Source organism: Eschrichtius robustus, chromosome 10 (assembly GCF_028021215.1).
Source record: "Eschrichtius robustus isolate mEscRob2 chromosome 10, mEscRob2.pri, whole genome shotgun sequence".
In the NCBI taxonomy this organism is placed as follows: domain Eukaryota; kingdom Metazoa; phylum Chordata; class Mammalia; order Artiodactyla; family Eschrichtiidae; genus Eschrichtius; species Eschrichtius robustus.
The window spans coordinates 75,522,738-75,550,509 of NC_090833.1; the positions used below are offsets into that span (position 1 = coordinate 75,522,738).

The 27,772-nt window shown below is 38.8% G+C and overlaps 2 protein-coding genes across 3 annotated transcripts in view; one reads left to right on the forward strand and one right to left on the reverse strand.

Moving 5' to 3' along the window:
- TEK (TEK receptor tyrosine kinase) overlaps positions 1–1,353 on the forward strand; it is a 101,446-nt gene extending 100,093 nt beyond the window's left edge. For both annotated transcript variants that reach the window (XM_068552685.1, XM_068552684.1), the window contains one exon: positions 348–1,353. In XM_068552685.1, coding sequence (XP_068408786.1) covers positions 348–422 — 75 coding nt within the window. In that variant the 3' untranslated portion in view covers positions 423–1,353. The remainder of the gene's footprint in view (positions 1–347) is intronic.
- Positions 1,354–3,361: 2,008 nt separating this feature from the next.
- LOC137770962 (RNA exonuclease 1 homolog) lies at positions 3,362–26,289 on the reverse strand. The gene is given in 10 exon segments (XM_068553998.1): positions 3,362–3,835; positions 5,461–5,581; positions 8,214–8,352; positions 10,694–10,809; positions 12,297–12,346; positions 12,349–12,403; positions 12,583–12,656; positions 15,440–15,553; positions 21,021–21,117; positions 26,062–26,289. Coding segments are annotated over 10 exon segments (1,077 nt in total). The 3' UTR covers positions 3,362–3,752.
- Between the last annotated feature and the right edge of the window lie 1,483 nt (positions 26,290–27,772).

Below are 27,772 nucleotides of genomic sequence, written 5' to 3' on the forward strand. Positions count from 1 at the left end.
AAACCAGAGATGTGGGTGAGGTCACACAGCAGGAGATGAGAAGCAGACAGCGGAAGGGGCCTGAGAGGATGTGGGGCACGTCAGGAGGGACCAGTGAGAGACCATGAGAGAGAGAAGCTGGAGACTGAAACAAGTGAGAGGAAGCAATCTTACTTGCAGAAGTCAAGGGATGCTTTTCAGGAAGAAAGTTGTTAAACACAACAGAGGGAATGAGGATAGAAAAATACCCCCCACGTATCTCCATTTGAGTTGAAACAAGCTAAGGAAACCGGGGTATTACTGTAACTGCCCCTGGCGGAGGCAGGACTGAGCCAGTTTGTGTCTCTGAACCACTCCTGTTCTTCTAGACCTACGTGAATACCACGCTTTATGAGAAGTTTACCTACGCGGGAATCGACTGTTCTGCCGAAGAAGCAGCCTAGGACAGACCATCTTCAGCTGTATATTCTGTTTCCTCTTCACCGGCATGAGAGACCCTTGAGACCTTGATGCCAAGCAAGCAAGCCTCTGTCAAGAGAGGTGACATAGAATACGGACGTGTATATAGATTGCTGTCCGTCTGTCTGGGACATTCACCGTAAGACCCCTGTGTGTGAATCTATAGTACCCTCTGACTCTATTAGGACTGTATATACTGTTTTGAGTAAGAATGTGCTGGAATCAGAATGCCTGTTTGTGGTTTCATATGCAATAATATATTTTTCTAAAAACATGGACTTTACAGGAAGGTGTGAGAGTACAATTACTGTATTGTAATTGTACATTATTCATTAATTGTGCATAACTCATTATTGTCCCAGATATTTTTGATATTTTTGATATTTACCTATATATTGGATGTTATGTTTTGCCGTGTAGAAGAAAATACTGTAAACCTGACCCTGATAGCACAGGTGAGAAAAGTAGGGGAAATGTATGAGTTCTTACAGGACATGGATTTAAGTCTGTACCTAAGCGATATAAAAGAGCTTCTTCTATCTCTAAATTTTCCCCCTCACCTGTAGAAGCCACCCCAATTTCATTTCATAATTTGACAACTTTGTCATGTGTTTCCAGAGCCCACAAGTCGGTCCAGAATGCTAACACTGAAAAACAGATTTAAATCTCGTTCCTTAGAAGCCTAAGAACTTTGAGAGAAGTATAAGTTTGATAAATTAATAGGATTTAGTTTTAGTTTCTTTGATAACATTGATGTGTTTATTAAGAACTTAAAATAGGAAGCTTGGAGTTAGTTATATTTGGGAGACATGTGACATCATATCAGATTAACATCCCTACCTGTATTGCACATTGTAAAAAGTTTTAGTTTTGATCATTTGTGAGTTTACCATTTATATTGTAGGCACATGCTACACTGAGATCGTATAGTAAGTGAATAAATGTCTTGCCTACCCACATTTTGTCCAGGAATGTGTCTCATAGGTATTGCCAAAAGTCTGTATTATACTTTCAAGAAAAACACCTTAAATTATCCTTAAACACCTTAAATTATATTACCTTGTTGGTAATATGCAGAGAGCAGTTGGTGGGTATATGCCACCAGACATATCTCAAGCTCACAAGATTAGAAATGTCTTCCAGAAGTATCCTACTGTCTAATCTGTTTTGTTGCACCTCTGGTAGTATTCCAATGTGAACTGAGGGCTTAGAACTAGAATCCCTTTTAATTGTGCTGCAATGTTAATAGTTCACCATACCGCATAATGTTCCATATTCCTGCCATCTGCTCAACTTTATGCATCAGAAACAATGACCAGGAAACTGTATTAGTCCCAAACGCTCTTCATCCACAACAGCATATGCAGTGGAGACACAACAAAAGCAAGACTGCTGTCGCAGCATTTATTTCATCAACTAAGTAGGGGCTCGAATGAAGAGCCATTGAAAGTAGGTCCAAATATATACATATATATATATATATATATATATATATATATATATATATATATATACACATATATACTATTTATATATACTATTTATGTCTATATATACTATATATATATACTATATATATACTATATAAATATATATAAATATATATATATAAATATATATAAATATAGTGTGTGTGTATATATATATATATATATATATATATATATAGTTCCTTTTTGCTTTTTACCCAAATGTCATGGAGATACTCCTGACAACTCTTGGTTTGCATGTACATGGAACTGAACAAGAACAAGGATAATCTGAAAAATGTAGATAACATCTTCAAATTTTGCGTGTGGCTTTGGAATACATAATAACAGCTGCTTTTTCTATAACAGCTTGACCTTCTTGATTACATATGTTTAAAATACTTTAAATTTACATCATTACAAATTTACTTCATGTCAAGTATAAGAGATGACTAAGGAAGTACTTATGGTATCAAGAAAAAGGAACTGGACTTCCCTGGTGGCACAGTGGATAAGAATCCGCCTGCCAACGCAGGGGACACGGGTTTGAGCCCTGGTCTGCGAAGATTCCCACATGCTGTGGAGCAACTAAGCCTGTGCGCCACAACTACTGAGCCTGCGCTCTAGAGCCCGTGTGCCACAACTACTGAGCCTGCGCGCCTAGAGCCCATGCTCCGCAACAAGAGAAGCCACCGCAATGAGAAGCCCGCACACCGCAAGCAACGAAGAGTAGTCCCCGCTTACTGCAACTAAAGAAAACCCGCGCACAGCAACAAAGACCCAATGCAGCCAAAAATAAATATTTTTTTAAAAAAAAGAAAAAAGAAAAAGGAATTCAGTGATACTTAAGATTTACTTGTAAATTCAAAGTACCAAAGCAGCAAACCTGAGGTGTTCTTACAGAGGGCACATCATCACCATCAACTTGAATTTACTCCTGGCACAGAGACCATACGATTGACAGCTCTGGGTCTCATCCCTACCATTGGCAGAGAAACCTTTGTAGTTTTGTAGCATGTTAACAGCATTAATAATAAAGATTCATACTTACTCAAAGGTCAATAGTCAAGTTGAATAAAGTCATGTCATTTCCATGGGCCAGTTTCCACATTATCAAAAAGCAGTTAAGAAGGAAAGAACCAACCCCTTAAAGGAATTAGACGATTCCAGTACTGGGTATATAGATTAGATTTCAGTGTGTTTAGAAGAGCCATAGGACACTGCCTTAAAAAAGAAAAAAAATCAGTGAGTTGTTGATATCAAAATCAAGTAAGAATACACCAGTTAGATTAAAAACACATTACACAATAGCCAAATGACCAGAACTTTTATGTTAATAGTACACTGAAAAGTTTACATTTAGTTCCATATATTTTGTGAGGAAAATCTCCACTTCTATTTCTATATAGATGATCTAAAGAAAACTTACAATTTTGTTAGGTAAAGATGTTTCTATCTCCAAGCAGTATAATGGTTCTAAGTATTTAGAGAGTAAAAGGAATTTAAGTAACCTGAGAAACGACCTTTGTGAAAGTCCTGGACCCATTACTTCAACTTCAAACCATCTTCCACTGTTATCTGTACACTGCCTACGAAGATGAGTCAAATTCCAAAAAAACCTAATTCCTTCCCCCCCTCTTCCCCAGTCACAACTTTAGAAATCACTGTGGAAATTCAACCTTTAAAATGTAATAAATAGACCTCAACAGTGCTTTTCCTTCTCCTCTTCTCTTTGAAAGTGTGGAGAAACCTCATGTCATTATAGACCAAACTCTACTGCCAGCAGTGGAGGCCAAGGAGTCACGGAAGCAATGCAGAGGTTTAAGATATTCTTGGGCAAAGTGGTTACTTCTTTCCTTTCAGGTCGTCTTTTACCTTCCAGAGTACCAGTTCCATGCAGGCGATTGCATTTTCACTTGAATCGTGACCTCCAAATAGTATAGAATATAAAATAACACATTAGACATAGACAACTCTGTGATGTTACCCACGGATGGTCTCAAAACGAAGTCTTGAGTTTGAAACAAAATTACCACTGGCCACTTATCAATATTTCATTATTTCATACCTAGAACAACCCCTACTGGTTGCTTTAGAAATGTTTTACATAAATCCAGATGAACAAGCATCTCCCTTTTTCTATGTAACCTGTCCTCAGTCATGTGGTCACTACATTGCTATGACTGGATAGCACACCAGTACCTTCTCCATGAACCTCGTTTCCAGGGAGATACAACAACAAAGTGACAGGTACCACTGAACGACAGAGATCTGACAAGAAGCCAGAAATAAGGGATGCTAGAAAAAGTACACCTCTCTACACAAAGAGTGACCTTAGATACAAAATGACATGGTTTTAAAAAGTAGATGAAATCTACCCAAAATATCAAGCCTACAGTTCTGGTGAAAATAATAAATGACGTCCGAGATTAAATGAGAAAAATCATATGGACCACACTTCTAAAATGGTATATTATTGTTTGGGTTATTCTGAGAGAACTGTGGTATTATATAACTTTTAGAAGATTTTGTTTTACATAGGGTATTTTTTGTTGTTAGGTGAAATATTTTTGTGTCCACGGTTCCAGATTGTTTTCAGTAGAACACATTACAAATTTTATAAGAGCATTTTCTGGGAATTTGAGATATGAATATTTTTAACAAAGCAGATAATGTAAATTAAAGATTCTCTGCAAGATGGTATTGGTTAGTGTCTAATAGACAGAGAATGAAAGAGTAAAGACCATAAAGTAAAATCTGTATTTTGTACAATAAATGACATGATCAGAGGAGCATCTGTAGAAACATACAGCATTATAACATAATTTTAACATACTCAAAATTAACTTTCTTCTCCCTCTTGTGCAAAAGTGGGGCCTATATGGGTATACATGAAATGTACAGAGTAACTAACCTCCATTCCAAGCCAGACACGTATCTCGTGCATATCACAATGCCACTAACAGGATAGTTGGTGGGTGTACTTGTTGTATTTGATTAACTTGTTTAATGTTGGGTATTTTTCAGCAGAAAAACCAAAAAGAAAAGAAGTTCTGACAGCAAAACCTCTGTACCAATCCACTACAGAGCAAGTGCACGCATGAATCTATTGAATTTGAGCTATACTTCTTCTTACGCAACACACACTATTTACCCTGGATGAGATAACTTGGACCCAATCAATTTTAGAATCTCTTTAGGCTTAACGAAAATCACATCTGAAAGGAGGTACACAGCAAAATTTAGAATGGAATTAGATCTCTACACCAACAGAAGTTTTATGCATGAATTCCAAGGTCAGGCAACTTGCTGAACCATGATGTGGTCACCAGTCTCGGTTGAATTGCTGTTTTGATGCCTGTGGAACATCTAGGACTATACCAGGCAGTGAGCATGGAACACTTTTTACTTAAGCAGAAGCTTTAGGATTCTCTACCCAAGAAGAGAACCCACAGGGCAGCATTTCAAACAGTAGACCTTTACCATGAACCTCATGATTTACTCAAGTCAGACTTAGGATCCCGATATTTATCATGAACAAGCAGGCTCTTACCATCATCCTGAATGATTCTCCATAGGTAGTCGGCCACTAGACTTTTAAAGGATCTTTTGTGAGGCAAGTCTAGCTGATGAGGAAACATAACTGTCGTGTCCACAACTGAAGTATGAATTACCTGTCAAATGAAAATTAGACGTTCTTCCCAAAGAATAAGGAAACTGATGGCAGCAACAGTAACTGTAGCAGCAGTAACTATGCTACAAAAGCAAGTAACATGAGCAGTTACAACAGGCCAGCCACTAAGCACTTCATGTGGATTATCTCACTACAACCTGCAGAGTAAGCTAGCAAGGTAGGTATTTTATTGTCCCTTTTTACAGCCAAGGAAACTGAGGCTTCAAGAGGTTAAGAAGTTGCCTAAGCTGAGTCAGCAGGGTAGAAGGAAATCCAATCTCAGCAGCCTGACTTCCAAGTCCACTCTCCTACCAAGAGAGCACCACCAGGGGGCAGCAAGAGCTCAGAGCGGTTCCAATAATTACTGGCGGGGTGGGGGGCGGTAAAGGGTGAGCCAGGCTCCTCCCACCTTGTGACTCAGCAGAGGTGCGGGCACACCTCACCCTAGTGCAAGTCCCATTTCAGTGGTTTGTCTGTCCCTGGGGAAGGAGCATGGACAAGGATTAGTGCCATCTAGGTCCAAATCCCCTCTGCTTACACCTGGAAGAAGGTGAATAAATTTTTCCTGAGATTTAATAAAGTAGGAAATAGTGATACAATAAGAGAGGGGTCAGATAACTGAGAGCCTAGACTGTCAGGTACCAGTTTGGATTCCTTGTTAGAAGAGCTGTACTTTGAAAAAGCGTTGAAGAAGATTAGCCTCAGGACAAGAGTAATTTAAAGACTGATCAAGAAGCGAGTGGTTGGGGCTTCCCTGGTGGCACACTGGTTGGGAGTCTGCCTGCCAATGCAGGCGACACGGGTTCGAGCCCTGGTCTGGGAAGATCTCACATGCCGCCGAGCAACTGGACCCATGCACCACAACTACTGAGCCTGTGCTCTGGAGCCCGCGAGCCACAACTACTGACTCCACATGCCACAACTACTGAAGCCCGCACGCCTAGAGCCCGTGCTCCACAACGGGAGAAGCCACCGCAATGAGAAGCCCACGCACCGCAACGAAGAGTAGCGCCCGCTCTCAGCAACTAGAGAAAGCCCATGCACAGCAACGAAGACCCAATGCAGCCAAAAATTAAATAAATGAATAAAATTATTTAAAAAAAAAAAAGAAGAAAGGGGTTGGAAGTTTAATGTTTAGCACCTACTACGCCCCATCCATAAACGCTTTAAATTCTCACTTTTAATGTGTCAGCCACTTCCTAGACACTGGTTCCTGGCTGCAGAATACTGAGCACATAAAAGAAGGTGGTGGGGGAAATAGAGAAATCTATGAGTAATCTGGGTGAAAGAAACAGACTGATGACAAGGAATAAAAAAACACAGTGGTTTCAAATTTTCTGGTCTGGGAGACAGGTGAAATAGAATGGTTCCTGGAAAATGAGAGACAGGAAAGTCATGGTGAGAAACTGAGTTTGAGACAAGCTCTCGCTGAGGTAACAGAAGGACATCCCTGTGAAGAGCTTTCTTCCAGAAAGCTTACGTCCCCAACTCTCTTTGCTCACACTTTGGTGGGGGTCTGGAGGAAGCCACTCCAGTCTCATCTGTCACATGCAGAGACAACAGTGCTGTGTGAAACAACTATCTATACCATGGTACCAGCTTTGCAGGGAAAGAGGTGGATACTCACTTAGGAACATTAAATGGCCTTACTTACATTCTCACACTAAAGAAGAACTAGCCCTTCTCGGCAAGAAGGTAAGTCCTAGCGGTGGCTGAAACAAATAGTCAAGGTCCCCAGAGTTCTAGAGTTGCGCTGTGCAATGTGGTAGCCGCCAGCCACATGTAACTATTGAAATTAAGTCAACAAAATGAAAAAATCGTTTTCTCAGTCACATTAGACACATTTTAAGTGCTCACTAGCCACATGTGGCTAGTGTCTACCATATTGGATAGTGAACGTGTAGAACGGAGAGTTCTGTTGCAGAGCACTGTTCTAGATCGGGGGTGGCCACCAAACTCTCTCTTCCGAGTTATAAATAGTTTAGGCTTGCAGGCCATACCACTTCTGTTATAACTACTCAACAATGCCACTGTAGTATGAAAGCAGCGATAGAAAATACGTCAGTGAGTGGGTGTGGTGGCTCTGTTCCAATAAAAATATTTGCAAAAACAGGTGGCTAACATGGACCATAGTGTGCTGACACCTGTTCTAGAACATGGAGCAAAGAACAGACCATTTTAACCTGGAGTATTAAGGGGGAGATTTTCAAGTCTATCATGCCAAGAAAAATGAACATGCCATTTGATTTTGAGCCTACCTTATAGGTAGGCTTTATAAGTCTACCAGACTTAATATGAAAAAGTGTCTTCCAGGACGTGACTATAATAACCTATTAGATAAACGTAGTTTTACCCACTTGAATATTAAAGACAATGATCTAAGACCATGTCAAAACAATGATTTTGGTTTTATCACAATTGATAATGGACTTTCTTTCTGATCTTGTTTAGCCAAATGACTTGGGCATCTTATACTGCTTCTGGTTTACAAGAGTTGGACAAAGTCATCAGCACAGTGATTCTTACCTTGTTTTGTCTAAAAGGGCAAGTCAAGCATCAGTGATAACATAATGATAACGACTACCACATTAACACGTAGAGTTTTGTAAGAATATGAGCCTCTAACTCTTTACCTTAAGTGCATAGAGACTATGTTCAAAGCTATGTCCAATTAGTACAGTGTCAGCACTGAACAGGTTCAACAAGGTGGCTTGCACATCACGGATTGAGGTTTTCGTGTCCTTCAAGTCATCTTCAACCGCACCAGAAAACCTATCCCAATAAGAGACACAGCGCATGTAAGAGTACAACTAAGTAGATTTCATCAGTTATAGTTAGAACACATTACTGACTCAATGTGACAAACATTTGATGAACAGAACAAAGATCTTATTGTACGACTGCCAACTATCCCTTTACTAGGTTATGTTGATATAACCTAGTAAAATTTATAATTTGGATCAATCATGTAAGGCAGGGGGAGACATTATTACAAGTTCATAAAGTTCCTTTGTGAACTCTCATCTTTGTATAATCTGAGTTTTGTCAATTACAGTTAAGTAGTCTATCTCCCATTAAGGCAAAGCTAAAGATGAAATGTGAGGAGCATGGAAAAGCAGACGGAGCCCTAAGCAGAGTCTAGACAACCTGAGTTTGAGCTATGCTATGACTCTGCCATTTACTTATTATATTTGATTTTCAACAAGTTACTTAGCCTTCTGCTTTCAGTCTTCTCATCTGTAAAGTAGGGTCAATTACCAATCTTAATGGCTTATAAGGACCCAATGAAAATACGTGCAAACAGTGAAAATACATGCAGAAAACTGACTATCCTAGTGGTTTCCACGAAGCACATACTAAAAATAAGTGTTCAGAAACGTGGCTACTGCTGTGCTTTACTGCAAATTAGGAGAAAAGAGATAAAAATACTGCAAAGGTATTTTCAACGTAAGCTGTATGTTGATATTATTGTCTCCTGTAAGAAACAAAAGATACCTGGCTCCATCATCTGGCTTAGTTAAGGAATGTGACGCATAATCAAATATTTGAATTAAGAGGATCATGGATGGAGTACTTGGGTTCATTTTAAAGCCATTTTAAAAGAATGCAATGCATTGAATCCTTTTGACTTTTTCTTTTAAGATTCAAGTTTTTATTTTTAAAGCAAGACCTTCAGTTCTCATTTTGCTGCTATGAGTATCAGTAATTAGCAAAGCATTTCCTGACTTGTTCCAAAAAGGAGTTAGAAAAGATTCCGCTAAACCCATGGAAGAACAAGAACCAATAAGAGTACAATAACTTTAAATATAGTATGATTTTATTTGTCAGTTATAGCTCAATAAAGTAAAAAAAAAAAAAAAAAGTAAAATATAAAATAGATGGGGCTATTAGGATATGGTCAAAATGAGTAGGAAAAATAATCAAATGAGGTCAGGAGAGAGATTAGTAACAAAATGCATTTTCTGATAACAGCAACTTTTACTGAGTTTTTATGTATACAACCATTTTTGTGAACCATGAGGAAATTTAGGTTAAAAAATGCTTGTTAGCAGAATTCTTTATAATTATTCTCAAAATTTATCACAACAACTTTTAATTCACTTGACCACCTTGCCTTACTGTGCTCCAAAATTATGGACATACACATATATAATATATATTATGTATACTATATATACTATAATACTATAAACTATGTACTATAGTGTATAGTGCATATAATATACACGTGTATATGTGTATCAAGTCATATTTGTTCATATATATATATATATATACAAATGTATGTATATATGTGTGCATGTATATACACACACACACACGTCATATTTAAGTACCATTGGAGAATTTTTTAAAGAAAATTGAATAAATACAATCATACCAGTAATTAACGCTTCTAAATATTCATTGTAGAATAAGATCAATGTCTTCTATTTTATATTTAAATAGATATATTTAAATAAATATATAAATGTGTCATGTCATATGGCTTATATGCCTTTAGGAGATCCAATTCAATTTATCAGTGATATTATTGGGTGTTTTATATGAGGTTTTTAAAAATTAAAGGCACATCTGTATCATACTATCTCAAGTTAGCATTGAATTTGGATCAGAAACGTGTCCTACTTTAATAATAATAATAAAATAGAATTTGCACTGAACCAGTGTTCCGTATGCCGTATCAAAGCTACGTATACTCAGCGACATGTCTACAGGATTATAGAAATTTTCATCTAATGGGAATAGTATGGTATTTTCAGAAGAAACTGATTAATGATTGAATGAATAAATGAATGAATAAAATAACTTGTTCAATATTTTTGTCTGTCTCTCTAGCCTCCTACCTACCATTCCAACATGTAAACACCGTGAGTGCTGAGGCCGTATCTCTCATTTAGGGTTGTTACCCAGGGCCTAATACAGTGTCTGCATAATTTTAGCAAGGTACTCAACAGAACATGAATATTTTTGAATAAACAAATTAATTAAAAGAAAACAGTGTTAACTCATGCTCTAAAGTTGAATCCAATAAAAGTACCTAGGCTAAAACTCAAAGTACATGTTGAATGTTCTATAATTTGAAAAACAAACCCCTGTGTATAATGCATACCTAGTGTTATAGTCAATGACTTCTTCATCTGGTTTCACAAATGTATCATAGACCACCTGGAGGCTGGGATCAACCACTGTCACTTGAGTAAGTTCCAAACCTTTGGCTGTATAGCACTATAAAGACGGAAATATTAAATTTAAACATCATATTGGGCAAACATATTTTAACATCTTAGATATCTTAAAGGAATATTTCTAACTGAAATATACAATCTAACCCTATCATTCAGTTTTGCTAACAAAAGCCAGTGAGTGGATCTGACGGTCATGTAAAAGATGTTCCAAGCTTTAATTTTTTTCCTTAATGTTGGTAATATTTCTGCTAATAAAAATAATTTCATTTTCTTGGCTTAGGCTTTACAATTATTTTCATTAGAGGTCAGTGCTATCCAAAAGAACCTTCTGTGAAGATGAAATGTTCTATTTCTATCCTGTCCAATATGGTAGCCACCAGCCACAAGTGGGGATTGAGTATTTGAAATATGGCTAGTATGACTGAGGAACTAAATTTTTAATTTAATTTAATATTTTATTGAGGTAACATTGTTTTATAACATTATATAAGTTTCATGTATACAACATTATATTTTGACTTCTATAAACACTACAGCACGCTGCACCACCAAAAATTTTGTTTTCATTCATCACCATACAGTTGACCCCCTTTACCCATTTTGCCCTCCCCCGCTTCCTCTCTGGTAACTGCTATTCTGTTCTCTATACCAACATGTTTGTTTGCTAGTGGATACCATATTGGACAATGCAGTTATAAACCTTGTTGAATGAAAAAAAAAATCCATATTATGCTTATATAAACATGGCACAGTAGAGGACAACATGGTAATGATATTTGATTTCTAAGCCAGAAGCAGCTTTCATTGTCTGCAATTAAAAATCTAAGCTTAAAAACTGAACACTTCCCTTCTATATTTATTAAAATTAAACTCCACAAATCTGCTTTCCAAATATGCCACAGGGAAAAAAATTTAATTTTATGTTTTGTTAAAGATGACTGTTCACATGGTGTTTGACACATACAAAGCACTTTGCCATATATTAGTGTATCTGATTCTCACCATCACTGTCGGGTTATTATTAACCTCATAATTTATAGATTGGAGCATCCGGGAGACTTGCCTGATAAGCAGTGGAGCTTCCGAGGTCTCATGATTCCAAGTTCTGTTTTTCCCCTACTGTTTAGTATTGAGTCTCATATGAAAGAAGATAACTCCCTATAAGTATTTTACTGTCTCTATAAAAACAATAGTTTCTTAAAAATTAAAGCTTTTATGCTGATTTGGGGGATAACAGTAGTATTCATAACATTTTCCACCCATGTAATTTCAGCAATGTAATGAGTAGGACAAGCAGTGATTATATATAAAGAAAAATTAATAAGTAATAGAAAGAGGATCATGGGCCAACTCCTGGCTCCATCACCAAGTGCAGGTATCCCACCAAGTCACTTAACTCTTTTCAGCTTCAGTTGCTTCATCTGAAAATGTGTGAACAACGTCGCAGCGCTGTGTGGGATTGAGAAAGAAAGCTTGGGAACGTTCCTTACACATGCATAAATAAGGCAAAACATACCACCAACGTACCACCTCACAATTCACGGCAAATACACCGTGATTCCCGCTGTGGGGGGGAACTTGACAAAAGTCTTCACAAAGCCTTCTAGGTTTTCTTTTTGGTCATGAACGTGAAGCTGAAATAAACACTGCCAAATAAGTTACTGTACGTTTTGGCAAGAGCAACTAAGCTCATAAAAATTTCATCAACTGAAAATTAGTGGATTATACCAAATGCTTATGGATCCCCAAGGTCTGTGCAGGAGGCAGCAACTCTGGTTCTGAAACAAGCAGCATTCTGTGGAACAAGTCCTACCTTGGCGACCTGACACCCGGGGGATCGAAGGACACCTTCACAACAGCTGTACCGCCTTTCTGAGCCACCAAGAACTGCAAACCACACGAAAAGTAAAAATCAAAACAAGCAAGCTTGACAAGGCGGAGTGGCTAACTCCCAGAGTGTCTCACCCACAAGGATCTTTAAGACTACACCATGCAAGCGATCTGATGTAAAGTCTAAAACTCTGCATGTTGCTTTTCTAGCTATTATGTAACAAATAGGAAACACTAACTCCTAGAAGCTGAGTTCTCAGAGGCTGCACTTTGAAGGTGAATTATAATTACCGGTGTCTTGAATGCCTTTCTCCCCTTCCTCCCTTTGCTTCCCCATAACGTGGCCGGCACCCTCAGCTCCTCTCCTGGTGTCACTTCTTTATCCTGCTTTAACTCTACCTCAACCATCCTTTCAAAATATTCTCCTCCCTGACCTTCCCTCTTTGCTGAAGCCCCTGGATGATGGGCTCCAGCTACCATCCTCTTCCTTCCTGCATCTGACCCAAGCAACATCACCCAGTTACGCAGACTGAGACCGTAACAAAGATGTTGTCTCCAACCTTGGCTGGACCTCTGAAATCCCGACACCCTCTTCTTCCACTTCCTTGGCCAGACACTTTGCACATTTTCACAGCAACAAGCCTAAGCCTTCACACCTCTCTTTTATCTCTCTCACATCTTCCATCTCACCTGTACCCTTACCTACCCCAAGCCCTTCTTCCCTCTGGCCCAAGGTAATGTTCTCCCAACTGTTCCCTATAAACCCCTCTGCCTACAGTAGGTTTTGCACCAGTTTTCCTATAAAACGTGATTAGATTAATCTTCCTCAAGCACACTTTTCATTACATTACTTTCCTCAAATGCTTCACTTGTACATTGCTGATCAAATGCAGATTTCTCAGGCTGGCACTGAAGACTCTTGCTTAACCAACCTTATATTACTCATCCAATCTTGACATCTCACGGCTTTATCTTACCTTCTCCTGTGATGAGAAAGGGAGGCTGAGAACCAGTATTGACAGAGCATCTGTTATAAGCCAGGAATTGGACACGTCAGCTCACTAAACTGCCACACAAAGCTCATTCCATGAATGTGGAAACAAAAGCTCAGAGAGCTTCAGAAACCTGCTCAAGGTCTCAGAGAAAGTAAGTGGTGAAACAGCCCAAAATCTCAGGTCCGCCGGCTCCAAAGTCCCATTCTGTTCATTATGCTGCGTTGTCTAGTTATGCCACAGAGTAGTTAATCTGCTACTTTTATTCTCCTTCAGTGTCTTCCTATTTTTCTTCCCTTTTGGAATTTACAGTCTCCCCACCCACTAAAACTAAGCCCTAAACACTTAAGTCAAACTTGTCTGATTTACTTTACTATTGATCCATTATACTTATATTTATTCTATAATTCAATCACATCCACTGTTCCTCTCTACGTCCTCTGCCCTGCTTTATTTTCTTCATAGCATTTATTATAATAGCATTCATATTCATTTCCATATCTACATAAATAATTCATCTGTTCACCCATCTATCCAAATAGATATTGACAGCCTGTATGCATTAGGTACCATGCTAAGTGCCGGGGAGACATTCGGGAGAAAAAAAGATGGACGGTCCCTCTAAGAGCTTGCAGTCTTTTGAAGATGGCGGATAAATCACTAAATCATTACAAAATGCAGTTAGGTGCTGTCAAAGGCAGTGACAGTCAAAGGCCCTCAAAGGTTGTGATAGAAGAGGGAGGACCTATTTTAGATCACAGGGTCGCGAAAGAACCTTGAGGAGGTCACATTTAAGCAGAGACCTAAAGGATGAGAAGGAACCAGCCGCGTGAAAAGGAGAGGAGACGGCAGGTTAGAAGGCTCCAGAAAGTTGGCCAGTGTGATAGGAAGGAAACTGCGGAAAGGGTACAAGATAGGGAGCAGAGGCCAAATTCGGCAGGGTTGACAAAGTTATTGAAGAATTTTCATTAAAGCAGGGGAGTGATGTAAACAGAACTGTGATTTAAAAATTATTCAGGGGGCTGTTGGGTGAGGAGTAGCTTGGGGCGGGGGAGTGTAAGGCTGGGAGGGTGCTGCAGTAGCTTGGGAAGGGGATGGGGGTCTTGTGGCCCTGGTGGAGGGCAGCAGAGGCGGAGAAGAGACACTTTGGAGGTAACGGAACAAATGGGACGTGGACACTGCTGAGATGAAAGGGCGCATCGGGGAGTTGCCTGGCGGTCCAGTGGTTACGACTCAGTGGCCTCAATGCCGTGGCCCGGATTCAATCCCTGGTGGGGGAACTAAGAGCGCTGGCATAGGCAGAAAAAAAGAAAAAAGGGAAAAACAAAACAAAACAAAGGCCTTGAATGGGGGGGGGAGGGTGCACCGAGGGGAGACAGTGATGATTGCACCCAGGTTTTTTGCTCTGAGTAGGGAAAAAAGCATCTGAGTGGACTGTAGAGAATTTACTGTGCTGGAGAAGAAATGGGGGCTGGGCTCGGGGTGAGGAAGCAGGTGTTCATCCTCACTCAGTGCAGGGCAGGGGCCAAGGAACTGAAGCCGTAAGCAATTATTCTAATGCTGGCCTGTGAAAAGCAGGTGAAGTCAGGAGGTAGCTGATTGACCTGAGGTCTTCAAAAGGTGGAAGAGTCATCAACAGCCATACTTCTTGAGCCAGCGATCTCCAAAGTTAAGAAGTGATGGTCGGGAGTAAGTGTTTGTAATGGAAACTTTTGAATCAATACAATTTCTCTTTACTGGACCGTATTTAACAAATACACATTGAACTGAATACTTTATTCCACTTTTCTCCCCACCGCTTTGGCACCGGCTCGTCAAGTAAATGAAATGGAACGACCAGATACTTGCCTTTATGACTCACCAGTCGGCCCAAGTGGTAGTGACATTCCTCTCTGCTGCTGTGTTTGCCTGCAGGAGTCACGCCATAGATCTTCCCACATCGACAGCACATCTTCCTAGAAGCTAAAACAGAACATGAAGTAGAGTTATTCATGAATAGATGCGGGGGGTGGAAATGAGGACCTGAATGCAGGGACTTGCCTTTGCATTCCTGATCCTGTCGTGAGCACAGACTCAGTGTGATCTCGAAGTAAGCGGAAAAGGAACAGAATTATGCAAAGGAGTACGTGCAGGTGAGCTGCCTCCTGCATCAGGGCTGCCACTGCTCAAACAGGCGTTCTCCCACCTGCTTCCAGAGTCAGCCCAACGCCAGGTAATTGTGGTTTCAGCACCACAAGTTGACTGTCACCGACTTGATCTGTCATCTACTCTAGTACATAGTAACTCCTGAATTAGGACCCATGTCTTCCCTTTAGACACATAGTGATCTGTTTGTTTATTGTCACTGAGAGTGTATCTGGGCTTTTCACTAGACCCGTTTATGAATACTTGTTTTTATTAATGACCCTCAAGCTGGCTCTGATGACGATGATGACAGCAGCTCTTTTATTTGGGTGCCTGTTCTGCGATGATGAGGCAGGCACTGCACCAAGCACTTCAGATGCACTATTTTAACGGATTCTCATAGCTACTGATGGGGCAGCTGCCATCATCTCATTATTCAGAGTGGGGAAGCCGACACTGGGAGAGTGACTCATGACTTACCCAGCACCCCAACCCAGATTTGCGTTTCTCCTTCAGAGCCCCGGTTCTTAACTGTTAAGTGTACTGCCTTCCAATGAGAGGATTTAAAGAAAGGTAAAGGAAATGGCGAAAATAATCCCAAGAGAGAAATTCTAAAGATGCAAGAGATGAAGCTAAATATCTTCTAGCCAATGAAAAATATTTCTATAACTGCATTTCAAACTCTGATGGACCTCACATTTGACAGTTGTGTTAATGTTAAATATTCTCTTGCTATCTCTTTTCTGGGGGGAGAGGGAGTGGGATAAATATATTGACTAACTATGCCCAGTATTTGGAGAAAATGCAAAATAATAAGACTAATTGTAAGTCTTTTTATAAGAATTCATAGTGAAAGGGTATGAAATATACAGAACACAGCACTGCCTACATATGTCTAGGGGTAAAAGCAGAAGCTCCAGAGTCAGACTCCTTGGGTTCAAATCCTGGCTCTACCACTTATTTTCTGAGTGACCTTTGATAAATTACTTGACCTCTCTGAACCTTAGTTTCTTCATTTGCATAAATGCAGGTGGTAACAGTACTTACCTGAAATGGCTGCTAAGAAGATTTAATAAAACTGATTACATAAATAAAGCACTTAGATACTGGGAATAAAATGAAATGGAAAGGGAAAGAAAATGAAATGCAACAATGCTTTTACCTGTAGCCTAATGATGCTGGCCATCATTTGTGGCCATGGCTGGCCACAGATCTTGTTTCCATTAGAAAATGGCAGAACACTGGGACTTTTATTTTTATTTATTTTTCATATTTATTTATTTGGCTGCACTGGGTCTTAGTTGTGGCACGTGGGATCTTCATTGTCGCATGCAGGATCTTCAGTTGCAGCGTGGGACTTAGTTGCTGAATGTGGGCTCTAGTTCCCTGACCAGGGATCAAACCTGGGCCCCCCTGCATTGGGAGCATGGAGTCTTAGCCATTGGACCACCAGGGAAGTCCCAGAACACTGGGACTTTTAGGGCTCCAGTCTTAGCGTGTAGAAAGGATAATTTCTGGACCCATATACTTTCGATCATTTACAAGAGTTTTTGTCATGCCTGGGTTTAAAAGAATATTTCCTGGTTTGTCAGGGTTGGGTTGGGGGTAGTTATTTTCACGGAACTGTTCTTCAGTTAGAAGGTAGTCTTTAAGATGTCTGTAGAGAATAATTCCTGTGAGCACTAAAAGAAAAAGCAAAGCTGTTCAATAAAATTTTAATTGCTTTTTTTTTCCTTTTTAAGTAGTGGTAAGGTTAGAGTTTACTAACCCTTTTAGATATGAAATGCTAGGATTCTGATTAACATTAAGTAAGACAGTAGTCTAAAAGAATCCAAGTCTTCGTGTCCTTCAATAACAGCCACAACAAATCAATATTGTTCCCTGGACCACGTGATGTCCTAAGCTTTGGGTGAGAGACGGGAAAGTAAGAATTATATCAGTTATGTCTGGTGCATATTAAGCAGGCCGAAACCTGTTCTAAGCATGTTGATTTAAACTTTACATTAAGCCAGAACGGCAAGTGAACTGACTTCATTTTTACAGATGAGTTAGATGAGGCTCAGAAAAGTAAGGACACATGACCAAAGTCACACAGCACAGTCGATACACAAACCCAGGCCTTCTGGTTCTAAATCTTGCATAACAGTTCTTAATACTCACTCAGATAAGAAAAGTACAAAAGCTTACAAGCAGGAGACAATGGGAACCCTGATGACTCTCACAAGGGCAAAATAGCTCAAGGATCTCTTCCCAACACCAGTAACCCAGTCCCAGATTCCCTCACTCTAAAGAGCTCTTGAGAAAGTTTCTCTAATTTATTATTAACAACTTTAGCAGAACTTACTAGACATGCTTTAGCAAACTCTTTTGTAAAACAAAAAACTCTTTGTTATGAGGAGTATTAAGAGATTCTAAAAGCATCTACATTGTTTCAATTCTTACATGAGGCTTTTTTTAAAAAAGAGAAGCACAACCATCTGGTTTTATTCAAAATACAACCAAATTATTTTCTCTACCTTCTTCCTTGTTATAAATTCAGACTTTGAGGCTGTACCCAGACCTACTGAATCAGAATCTGCATTCTTAACAAGATTTCCAGGTAATTCCAATGCAGGTAGAGTTTGAAAATTTGAGCAGAACTACTCTTGCTGACTAGACGTACGTTAACTACCAAAAGAAAAGAAAAAGTTGAGAATTCTACCCAAATATTACTTAAATCAAAGTCCATTTTTTCATCTCCAATTTATACAAGTTTTTAAAAAGGATAGCACATGTACAAAGTATGCAGCTGATCCTTCACAAACACAACAGTTTAATAGCTGCAGTCTACCAAATTTACTTCCCCTTTAAGGTCACAACTGCAAGGGCCTCTCGTTATCACAGTAAGCTTACCGTTTTTCTTTTCATTCTTTTTCAATCTAGTTGTCTTATTGCTATTACTGCTTCCAGACACACCTAAAACATATAAGGACTTTTCTCCTGAGATGAACTATTTTTATCTACTTCATAAAAACATACAGAACATAAAAAGGTCTACAGTATAATAAAATATTTCTTTTTATTTTAAAACATCCACCCAACCTGTGAGGGCAAACATCTTCATAACCACTTCCAAACTGGGAAAAAGTTATAACTACTCAACTACTAAAAAGAACAGGATTTCACATTTGCTAAAACTAATACATTTTGACTACTGGATAGAGTGTGTCTAAATTTGAGTCACTGAGTTTTATACCATCATTTACCACAACTGTAACAGCTTGCAAACCATTTCTATTTTCATTGGGAATATTTAAAATATGTACTTAGACCTGCATGTTCTATTTCTATGTGCTATATTTAATATGAGAAAAAGGGGTGGGGGAGCTAGAATGCCATGAAAATACTAATCTAAGAGATCTCGTATATTTTAATACATGTATTTAAGTCTACTTAAAGTGCTGTACATTAAAAAAATGCCATAAAGGAATCACAGATGAACAGTTTTTATATTCTTGAGAATGGAACAGACTTTCAAAGCATGACACAAAACCCAGAAGCCAATAAAAAAGAGATTGATTACACTTTGAAAATAACCTCTATATTATAAAAAAAAAAAAAAAGTATAAATAAGGCTGACGCGCAAGTGACAAACTGAAGAAAATACCTGCAGTATATTAAAAGAGAATATGTAAAAGGCTGTCCCAAATGAATAGGACTATTTATAAAGGGGGGGCAGAAGGATACAAAGAGCAAATTTTAAAAGAGAGAGAAATAAACATCTTCAACTTTGTAGTAATATAAGATATTAAAATAACTTTTTTTTTTAATATACCTTCACACTCTGAAATAGGATAAATAAGAAAGTTTGGCAGGGTGTGAGGAAAACCACATACTCCACCATTAGTGGGCAACGTAAATGGACAAACCCTTTCTGGAGTAGTTAACAATATTTACCAGGGCTTCCCTGGTGGCGCAGTGGTTAAGAATCCACCTGCCAATGCAGGGGACACGGGTTCGAGCCCTGGTCCGGGAAGATCCCACATGCCGCGGAGCAACTAAGCCCGTGCACCACAACTACTGAGCCTGTGCTCTAGAGCCCATGAGCCACAACTACTGAGCCCACGTGCCACAACTACTGAAGCCCATGCGCCTAGGGCCTGTGCTCTGCAACAAGAGAAGCCACTGCAATAAGAAGCCCATGCACTGCAACAAAGAGTAGCCCCCGCTTGCCGCAACTAGAGAAAAGCCCTCACGCAGCAATGAAGACCCAACGCAGCCAAAAATAAATAAATACATAAAATTAAAAAAAAAAACAGAAAAACAATATTTACCAATTTTAAGTATGCAGACCCTTTCTGCTAGCTTCTCTGTGTACAGGAATTTATGCTAAAGATACATATGCTCGGGTTTAAGTAAATGTTAATGTGTTAACATGCTCACACATATTTATCACAGAATTTATACTAAAAAAAAATGTAAGCAATCTAAATAACCAAAGGCATTTAGTTCATCTATATTATAGATTCCATATAATGGAATATTTATAGTATAGGTTCTATACAATAGAGTTTCATGCAGTCTTTAAAAAGTATGATACAGATCTAGATATGAACATGGATTCCAGGTTAACTGACAAAAGACTTCTATGATACCTTACTGAGTAAAAAAAGTTAGATACACTGTATATAAAATGATTGTATTCATGAATATTATATATATCTCTGTAGTCATGTAAAGGAGGGTCTATATAAGAGATCTGGAAGACAGTTGTCTTTGACTGTTTTTTTAAAAGATGTTTTTCTGTATTATTTGAACTCATGCCATGTATTCTCAACGGGGGTGGTGCTGCCCCCAGAGGAGTAAAATTGGCTCTTGAGGAATGAAAAAAATATCAGATATTACAACAGTATGTGGCTCTACAAAACCCAATTTAACTGATAAAATATTATCCCTCAGTACTTCATTTTACTGGGGGTGAAGGAGGTAGAAAAAAATAGGTTTATTAGGGGGACAATACTGATTTTTAAAAAGTTGAGAAGTACTGATACTATTCCACATGGAGGTGAATTACTTTTATAACCAGAAATCAAATTTAAATATATCAGGGATAACCTCTCTCAGTGAGGTTATATTTATGTCTAAGTTCAAGTCTAACTTGTTACTTTCAACCAAAAAATGCCGCCTGCACGTTCGACTCAACAGAATATTTAAAACATACATTTCATTGAATATCTAAAAACAACCCTGCTAATGAAGAAAACACATTCAGTGTCAGGTGTTAATCACAACTTTTTATCTTATCACTTAATTGAAAAGACATTACCTTGGTCTCTCAGCTTCTTCAGAGTATTTCTTGCTATGTTCACATACATATTTTGACTGCTACAGCATTCATAAATGGCCTTTTCTTCTATTTTAGCCTAAATCACAAAGTGAATAGTCAAATGAAAATATTAAATCCAAAGTCTATGAACAATAAATGTCATTTGCTACATAATGGATACATATGGCAAAATACTTATCTAACTCAAAAGATAGGGGGAAATGGTGCCATAAATAATAAGCAACTTATTTTACATTCTATGTTTATGTTTTTTGAGAAGAAAAAAAAAAGCAAACTTAATCCCATGAATCTAATCCAAGAACCAGACACTTATCTTCACAAACTAGAGACCACTGTACGTTTGTAGACAGTGCATGGTGCAAAGCCTTCACAAGCCTACAGTGTCATGAACTCATTTGATTCTCAAAGCAAGGCCCTAACATATCAGAGGCACATACTAGTATTCTCATTTAAAAGGTGAGGACGCTAAGGCTCAAAGTGGCTAAATAATTTGCTTAAGATCACACAGCAAAGGAAAGACATGATTCTCTTTTCATTATCTTTCTTCTATAAGTTACTTTCCTAAACCCATTAATTACTATTTTTACACCAAAACTCATTAAGATAGGTCAGTAAAAAGGGATGAAACGAGAGAACCAAATAAAGAATAATAAATTGTATATTATATTAATAATTTATTGTGCACCTAGTATGTACAGGTCTGGAATAAGCTCGTTAAAAGTTTTCTCATTTAATCTTTATTGTGATACTATGAGGATCACCAATTTATATGAGGAAACTGAGACTGAAGGAAAGTCAGTATCTTGTTTACTGTTGCAGAGCTAGAAATGGAATCCAGGTGTGCCCAAGTTCCGAAGCCAAGACTCTCCTCACTACACTAAACCATCACAGAGAGAACGCCATAGGGAGGTTGGAAGACAGTACAGAAGACAAGACAGGGATACAGAAAAAGACAAAGCTGGAAGAAAAAGGGTAATATTTCTCTTTAAGAGGCTCCTTTTTTGTTTCTTTGCTTTGCCATTATTCTTTAACTTATACAGAATCCTAGAGGAGACAGACTTCCGGAATGGTAGGACAAGAACCTCCACAAACTGTCCCACAAAAACAATACAAATACTGGCAAAACAACTAAAACCAACCATTTCAAAACTCGGAAAATTAGCCAAAGCCACAGAAAAAAACTGAAAATTGTCTAAGAGAAACTACTGAACCTCGGTAAGACAGTGGTGTCTCTAACATTTTAGCTTGAGGCTATTCCTACCCGCCTTTCTCCCCAGCTTAGTGGCACCATAGCCACAAAAAATTGGCAGCCTGATAGCCAACAGAAAGGACAGAACTCTTTTAGAGCTACATTAAAGGCATCATCCCCAGAGCACAGTCAGTATTTTGTCCGAACAAGCAGTTTCCTGGAAAAATCTCTATTCCCAGAGTGCCGTGGGTATTTGATTGGACTCAGAGTTCAGCTCATGGGAGTAAAAAAAAAAAAAAAAAAACCTATCCCCAGAGTACTATCAAAACAATAGTATATGGGTGGCAATATGGCAGCTACCTAAGGCTATGATTTCAGGTGGGTAAACAAGAACCTGGCTAGGAATTTAAAAGGAAATCTTGGAGAACTAGATTTTGAAATTTTGAAAAGCTCTGACATATTCTTAGGGCATAAAAGGTGACCCAAGAAAGACCTGGGAAAAGAGAAGCTCCCAATAACTCACTAGTGACTGACCTTGAAACCCTGCACAAACAGGAAGTAAAAGCTAAGGCTGTCGTATAAACTGCAACAAGTTTGAAGGCATGCCTTCTCACATAGATCCTCTCGTGGGAAGGGATAAAAAGGGTGGAAGACATACAGACAAGGCATTTAAGAAACTTTTCTAACCTGTCATTGGCTGACCACTAAATTGTACTGACACAGGATGACTCCTAAAATAAATAATAAAAGAAGTTAAAAAAAATGCCACCAGAGGACTTAAGTGTCCATACACTGGAAGCAATACAGAATCTATAGAATTAGTTCAGAAAAGTCAGTAAGCAAGTAAGTAGCAACAAGAAAAACAATTACAAAAACCTAGCAACAAAATAAATACCTATCTGACCCTAGAGTTATTATGATACATTATTTAACTGTATAGTTTTCTACAAAAAGTCATGAGACATGTAAAGAAACAGGAAAGTATACCACTAACAGGAAGAAAAAAAGCAGCCAAGAGAAAATGCTCCTGAGAAAGCCCAGATTTGGGACTTAGTAGACACAGACTTTAAATCAGCTATTGTAAAATATGTTAAAAAAATTAATGGAATGATGTCTAGAGAATTAAAAGGAAAGTGTGAAAATGATGTTTCATCAAATAGATAGTACCAATAAAGAGAAATAAAAATAGAAAAAAAAATTGAAGTTCTGGAGTTAAAAAGTACAAAAATTACATGAACAATTCACCATAGGGGCTCAACCACAGATATGAGCTAGCAGAAGAAATAACCAGTGAACCTAAAGATAGATCAATAGAGATTATTCAGCTTCAGGAGAAGAAAAAAGAGCAAGATAAAATGAACAAAGCCTCAGATGCCTGTGGGACACCATCAAACATACCTACATACACATAATGTGAGTTCCACAGGAAAAGGAGAAAGAGAAAGGAGCAGAAAAAATGTTGAAGAAATAATTGCCAAAAACTTCCCAAATATTATGTAAAATATTAACCCATACATCCATGAAGCGCAACAAACTCCAAGTAGAATTTATTCACAGAGAGCCACACTTAGACGTGTCACAGTCAAACTGATGAAAGTCAAAGACAAAAAGAAAATCTTGAAAATATCAATAGTAAGAGAAAAATGACATTACGTACAAAGGATCTTTAATAAGATTAAAAGCTGATTTCTCATCAGAAACCATGGAAACAGTGGAATGACATCTCAAAGTGTTGAAAGAAAAAGACTGTTAACCAAGAATTCTATACTCAACTAAACTCTTCCTTACAATGGAGGAGAAATGAAGACATTCCCAGATAAACTCTGAGGGAATTTGTCATTAGCAGATCTATCCTGCAAGAATTGCTAAAGGGATTCCTTCAGTCTGAGAAGGACACTAGATGGTAATTTGAATCCACATGAAGAAATAAAGAACACTGGTAAATGTAACTTCACAGGAAAATATATAAGAGAATAAATATGTATTTGTTTGTAATCTATTTATTCTTCTATCTAAGAGACAATAACATAAAGCAAGAATTATAAAATTGAATTACAGGTTTTATAATATATAACGATGTAATTTATATGACAGTAATGGTATAAAGGAGAGGTAGAAAGAAATATACTGGAGTAAATTTTTGAATACTATTGAAATTAAGTTAGTTTTAGTTTGAACCAGATTGTCACAAATTAAGATGGTAATTGCAATCCTTACTATAAACATTAAGAAAATAATTCAAAAGATATAGTCAAAGAAATGACATGGGCATTTAAATGGTATACTAGAAAATATTTAACCCAAAACAAAGCAATAATTGTAGAGGAAATAAGAAGACACAAGACATAAAAATCACATTGCAAAATGGACGATGTATCAATAAATCCTACTTTATTAGTTATTAGTCACTGCATTAAATGTAAATGGATTAAACACTCCATTTACATTTGGAAGAATGGGGGAAAATATGGGTCAACTGTATGACGTCTACAAGACACACACTAAATTCAAAGACCAAATAGGTTGAAAGCAAAAGGAAGAAAAGAGAGATACTTTGTAAGCACCAATTAAAGATAGTTGGAGTGGCTGCACTAACGTCAGACAGTATAATCTTTAAAACAGAAGTTGTCACTAGAGACAAAGAAAGACATTTTATAATGATAAGAGTGTTAACCTATCAGAAAGACATAATGACTATAAACAAATATGCATCTTATACCAGAGTACAAAAATACACAAAGCAAAAACTGATAGAATTGGAGAAACAACAATTCAACAATCAGAAACTTCAATACCACACTTTCAATAATGGATACAAGTCAGAATATCAAGGAAAAAATGGAATACTTCAACAAAACTATGAAGCGATTATACCTAATAGACATCTATTGAATACGTCACACAACAAGAACAGAATACATATACTTTTCAAGTACACATGGAACATTTTCCAGGGCAGATCCCATGTTACGTCATAAAACAATCTTCAATAAATTTAAAAGGACTGAAATCATACAAAGTATGTTCTCTGACCACAATGGTACTATATTATAAATCAACAGCAGGATATTTTGGAAATTCATTAATATGTGAAAATTGAATTACACATTCCTAAATAATGAACAGGTCAGGCAAGAAGGAATAAAAGGAAAACTTAGGGGAGAGACCTGCAAGATGGCGGAGGAGTAAGATGTGGAGATCATCTTCCTCCCCACAAATACATCAAAAATACATCTACATGTGGAAGAGCACCTACAGAACAACTACTGAATGCTGGTAGGGGACCTTAGACTTCCAAGAAGGTGAGAAAATCCCCATGTAACTGGGTAGGGCAAAAGAAAAAAGAAAAAAAGAGACAATGAAATTGGGACAGGACCTGTCCCTCTGGAAGGGAGCTGTGAAGGATGAAAAGTTTCCACACACTAGGAAGCCCCCTCACTGGTGGGGATGGGAAGGGGGAGCTTCAGAGCCTCGGAGGAGAGGGCAGCAACAGAGGTGTGGAGTGCCGAGCAGAGAGATTACCACATGGAGGATCAGTGCTGACCAGCACTCACCAGCCTGAGACACTTGTCAGCTCACTTGCAGGGGAAGGTGGGAGCTGGGTGCTGAGGCTCGGGCTTCGGAGGTCAGACCCCTGGGAGAGGACTGTGGTTGGCTGTGTGAGGACAGCCTTGGGGGGCTAGTGCACCACAGCTAGCTGGGAGGGAGTCTGGAAAAAAACCTGGGCCTGCCAGAGAGGCAGGAGACCTTTGCTCTGGGGTGCGTGAGGAGAGGGGCAGCCCTGCCATAAGAGTTTCTCTGTGTGCTCAAAGATGGTAGGGCAATGCCTACATGGGCGCAAGCGTGAGCTGCGGCTGTTATCTCAGACCCCAGAGGCTGCTGCCACTGCCACCAAGGGTCCTGTGTGCAAGGCAGGTACCTGCCCACAACTTCCCAGCAGCCTGTGCAGCCCGCCACTGCTGAGGGTCCCGCGAACCAGGGCCAACCTCCCCGGGAGAACGCATGGCGCACCTCCTTAGGCTCTTGCAACCTCACGCCAGCCTCTGCCACCACAGGCATTCCCCGCACATCCCAATTATGACTGCCATATCCCTCTCCCCCACAGCCTGAGCAAGCAAGTGAGCCCTAATCAGCTGCTGCTTTCGCCCCCTCTTGCCTGGGCGGGGAACAGACGCCTGAGGGCAGCTACATGCAGAGGTGGGGCCAAAACCAAAGCTGAACCCCAGGGGCAGTGCGACCAAAGAAGAGAAAGGGAAGTATCGCCATGCAGCTCAGGAGCAGTGATCAAATCCCTGCAATCGGCTGGGTAAACCCTGCATCTGTGGAATACCTGAATAGACAATGGGTGTTCCCACAACTGAGGCTGTGGACTTTGGGGGCAACTGTGGACTTTGGGGACAAGTACACACAGGACTAAGGCCAGGTCAGAGTCTGAGGCGGCCCCACAGTGCCCACAGCAGGTCAAGAGACCCACCTAGAGGTACCAGAGGGCTTCCTGGGGAGGCAGGGATTGGCTGTGGCTCACTGTGCGGCCAAGGACACTGACAACTAAGGCCACAGGAAAATATCACTACTTTTTTTTTTTGGTTCTGTTGTTCTTTTTTTATTATTATTTATTTTCTAAATTTTACTTTTTAATTTACTTTTCTTTTTATGCTTTTATTTTTTAAATATAATTTTCTTTTTTTTACCTAATTCTACTGTACTTCTATATTATACTGTGTTTTTTCCTTGTGTTTGTTTTTTTCCTTTCTTCTGCTCTGTTTTCTTTTTATTTTTAACAGTATTTTCTATTTTTCTATTTTTACTTTACTACTTTGTCATTTTGTATTTTTTCCTTTTGTTTTCATCTTTCATCTTTACATTTTTTTTATGGTTTTTGTGTTTGTTTTATGCTTTCAGTGCCTTTTTTCATTTGCTTTCTGCATTTCATTTGTTTCTGGTTTTATGTTTTTGTTAGTTTTTAGTGTTTGTTTTGGTTTTGGATTTGTTTATTGGTTTGGTTGCTCTCTTCTTTGTTTTTTTTTCTTCCTTTTTTTTTTCTTTTTGTGGGTGCCTGTGCGTATGTTTCTTTGTGTGATTTTGTCTGTTTAGCTTTGCTTTTACCATTTGTCTTGGGGTTTTGTCTGTTTGTTTGTTTGGGTTCTTTTTTGTTTTTTCTTTATGATTTTGTTTTTCTTCTTCCTTTTCTTCCACACCGTGTGGCTTGCAGGGTCTTGGTGGTCCGGCCGGGGATCAGGTCAGAGCCTTGGGGATGGGAGAGCCAAGTCCAGGATGGCAGACCACCAGAGAACTCCCAGCCCCATGGAATATTAATCAGTGAGTGCTCTCCCAGAGGTCTCTGTCTCAACACAAAGCCCCAGCTCCACCCAATGGCCAGCAAGCTCCAGTGCTGGATGCCTCACAGCAAACAAATAGCAAAAGAGGAACACAACCCCACCCATTAGCAGACAGACAACCTAAAGTCATACTAAGCTCAAAGACACCACGAAACACACCACCAGATGCGGCCCTGCCCATCAGAGGGACAAGATCCAGCTTC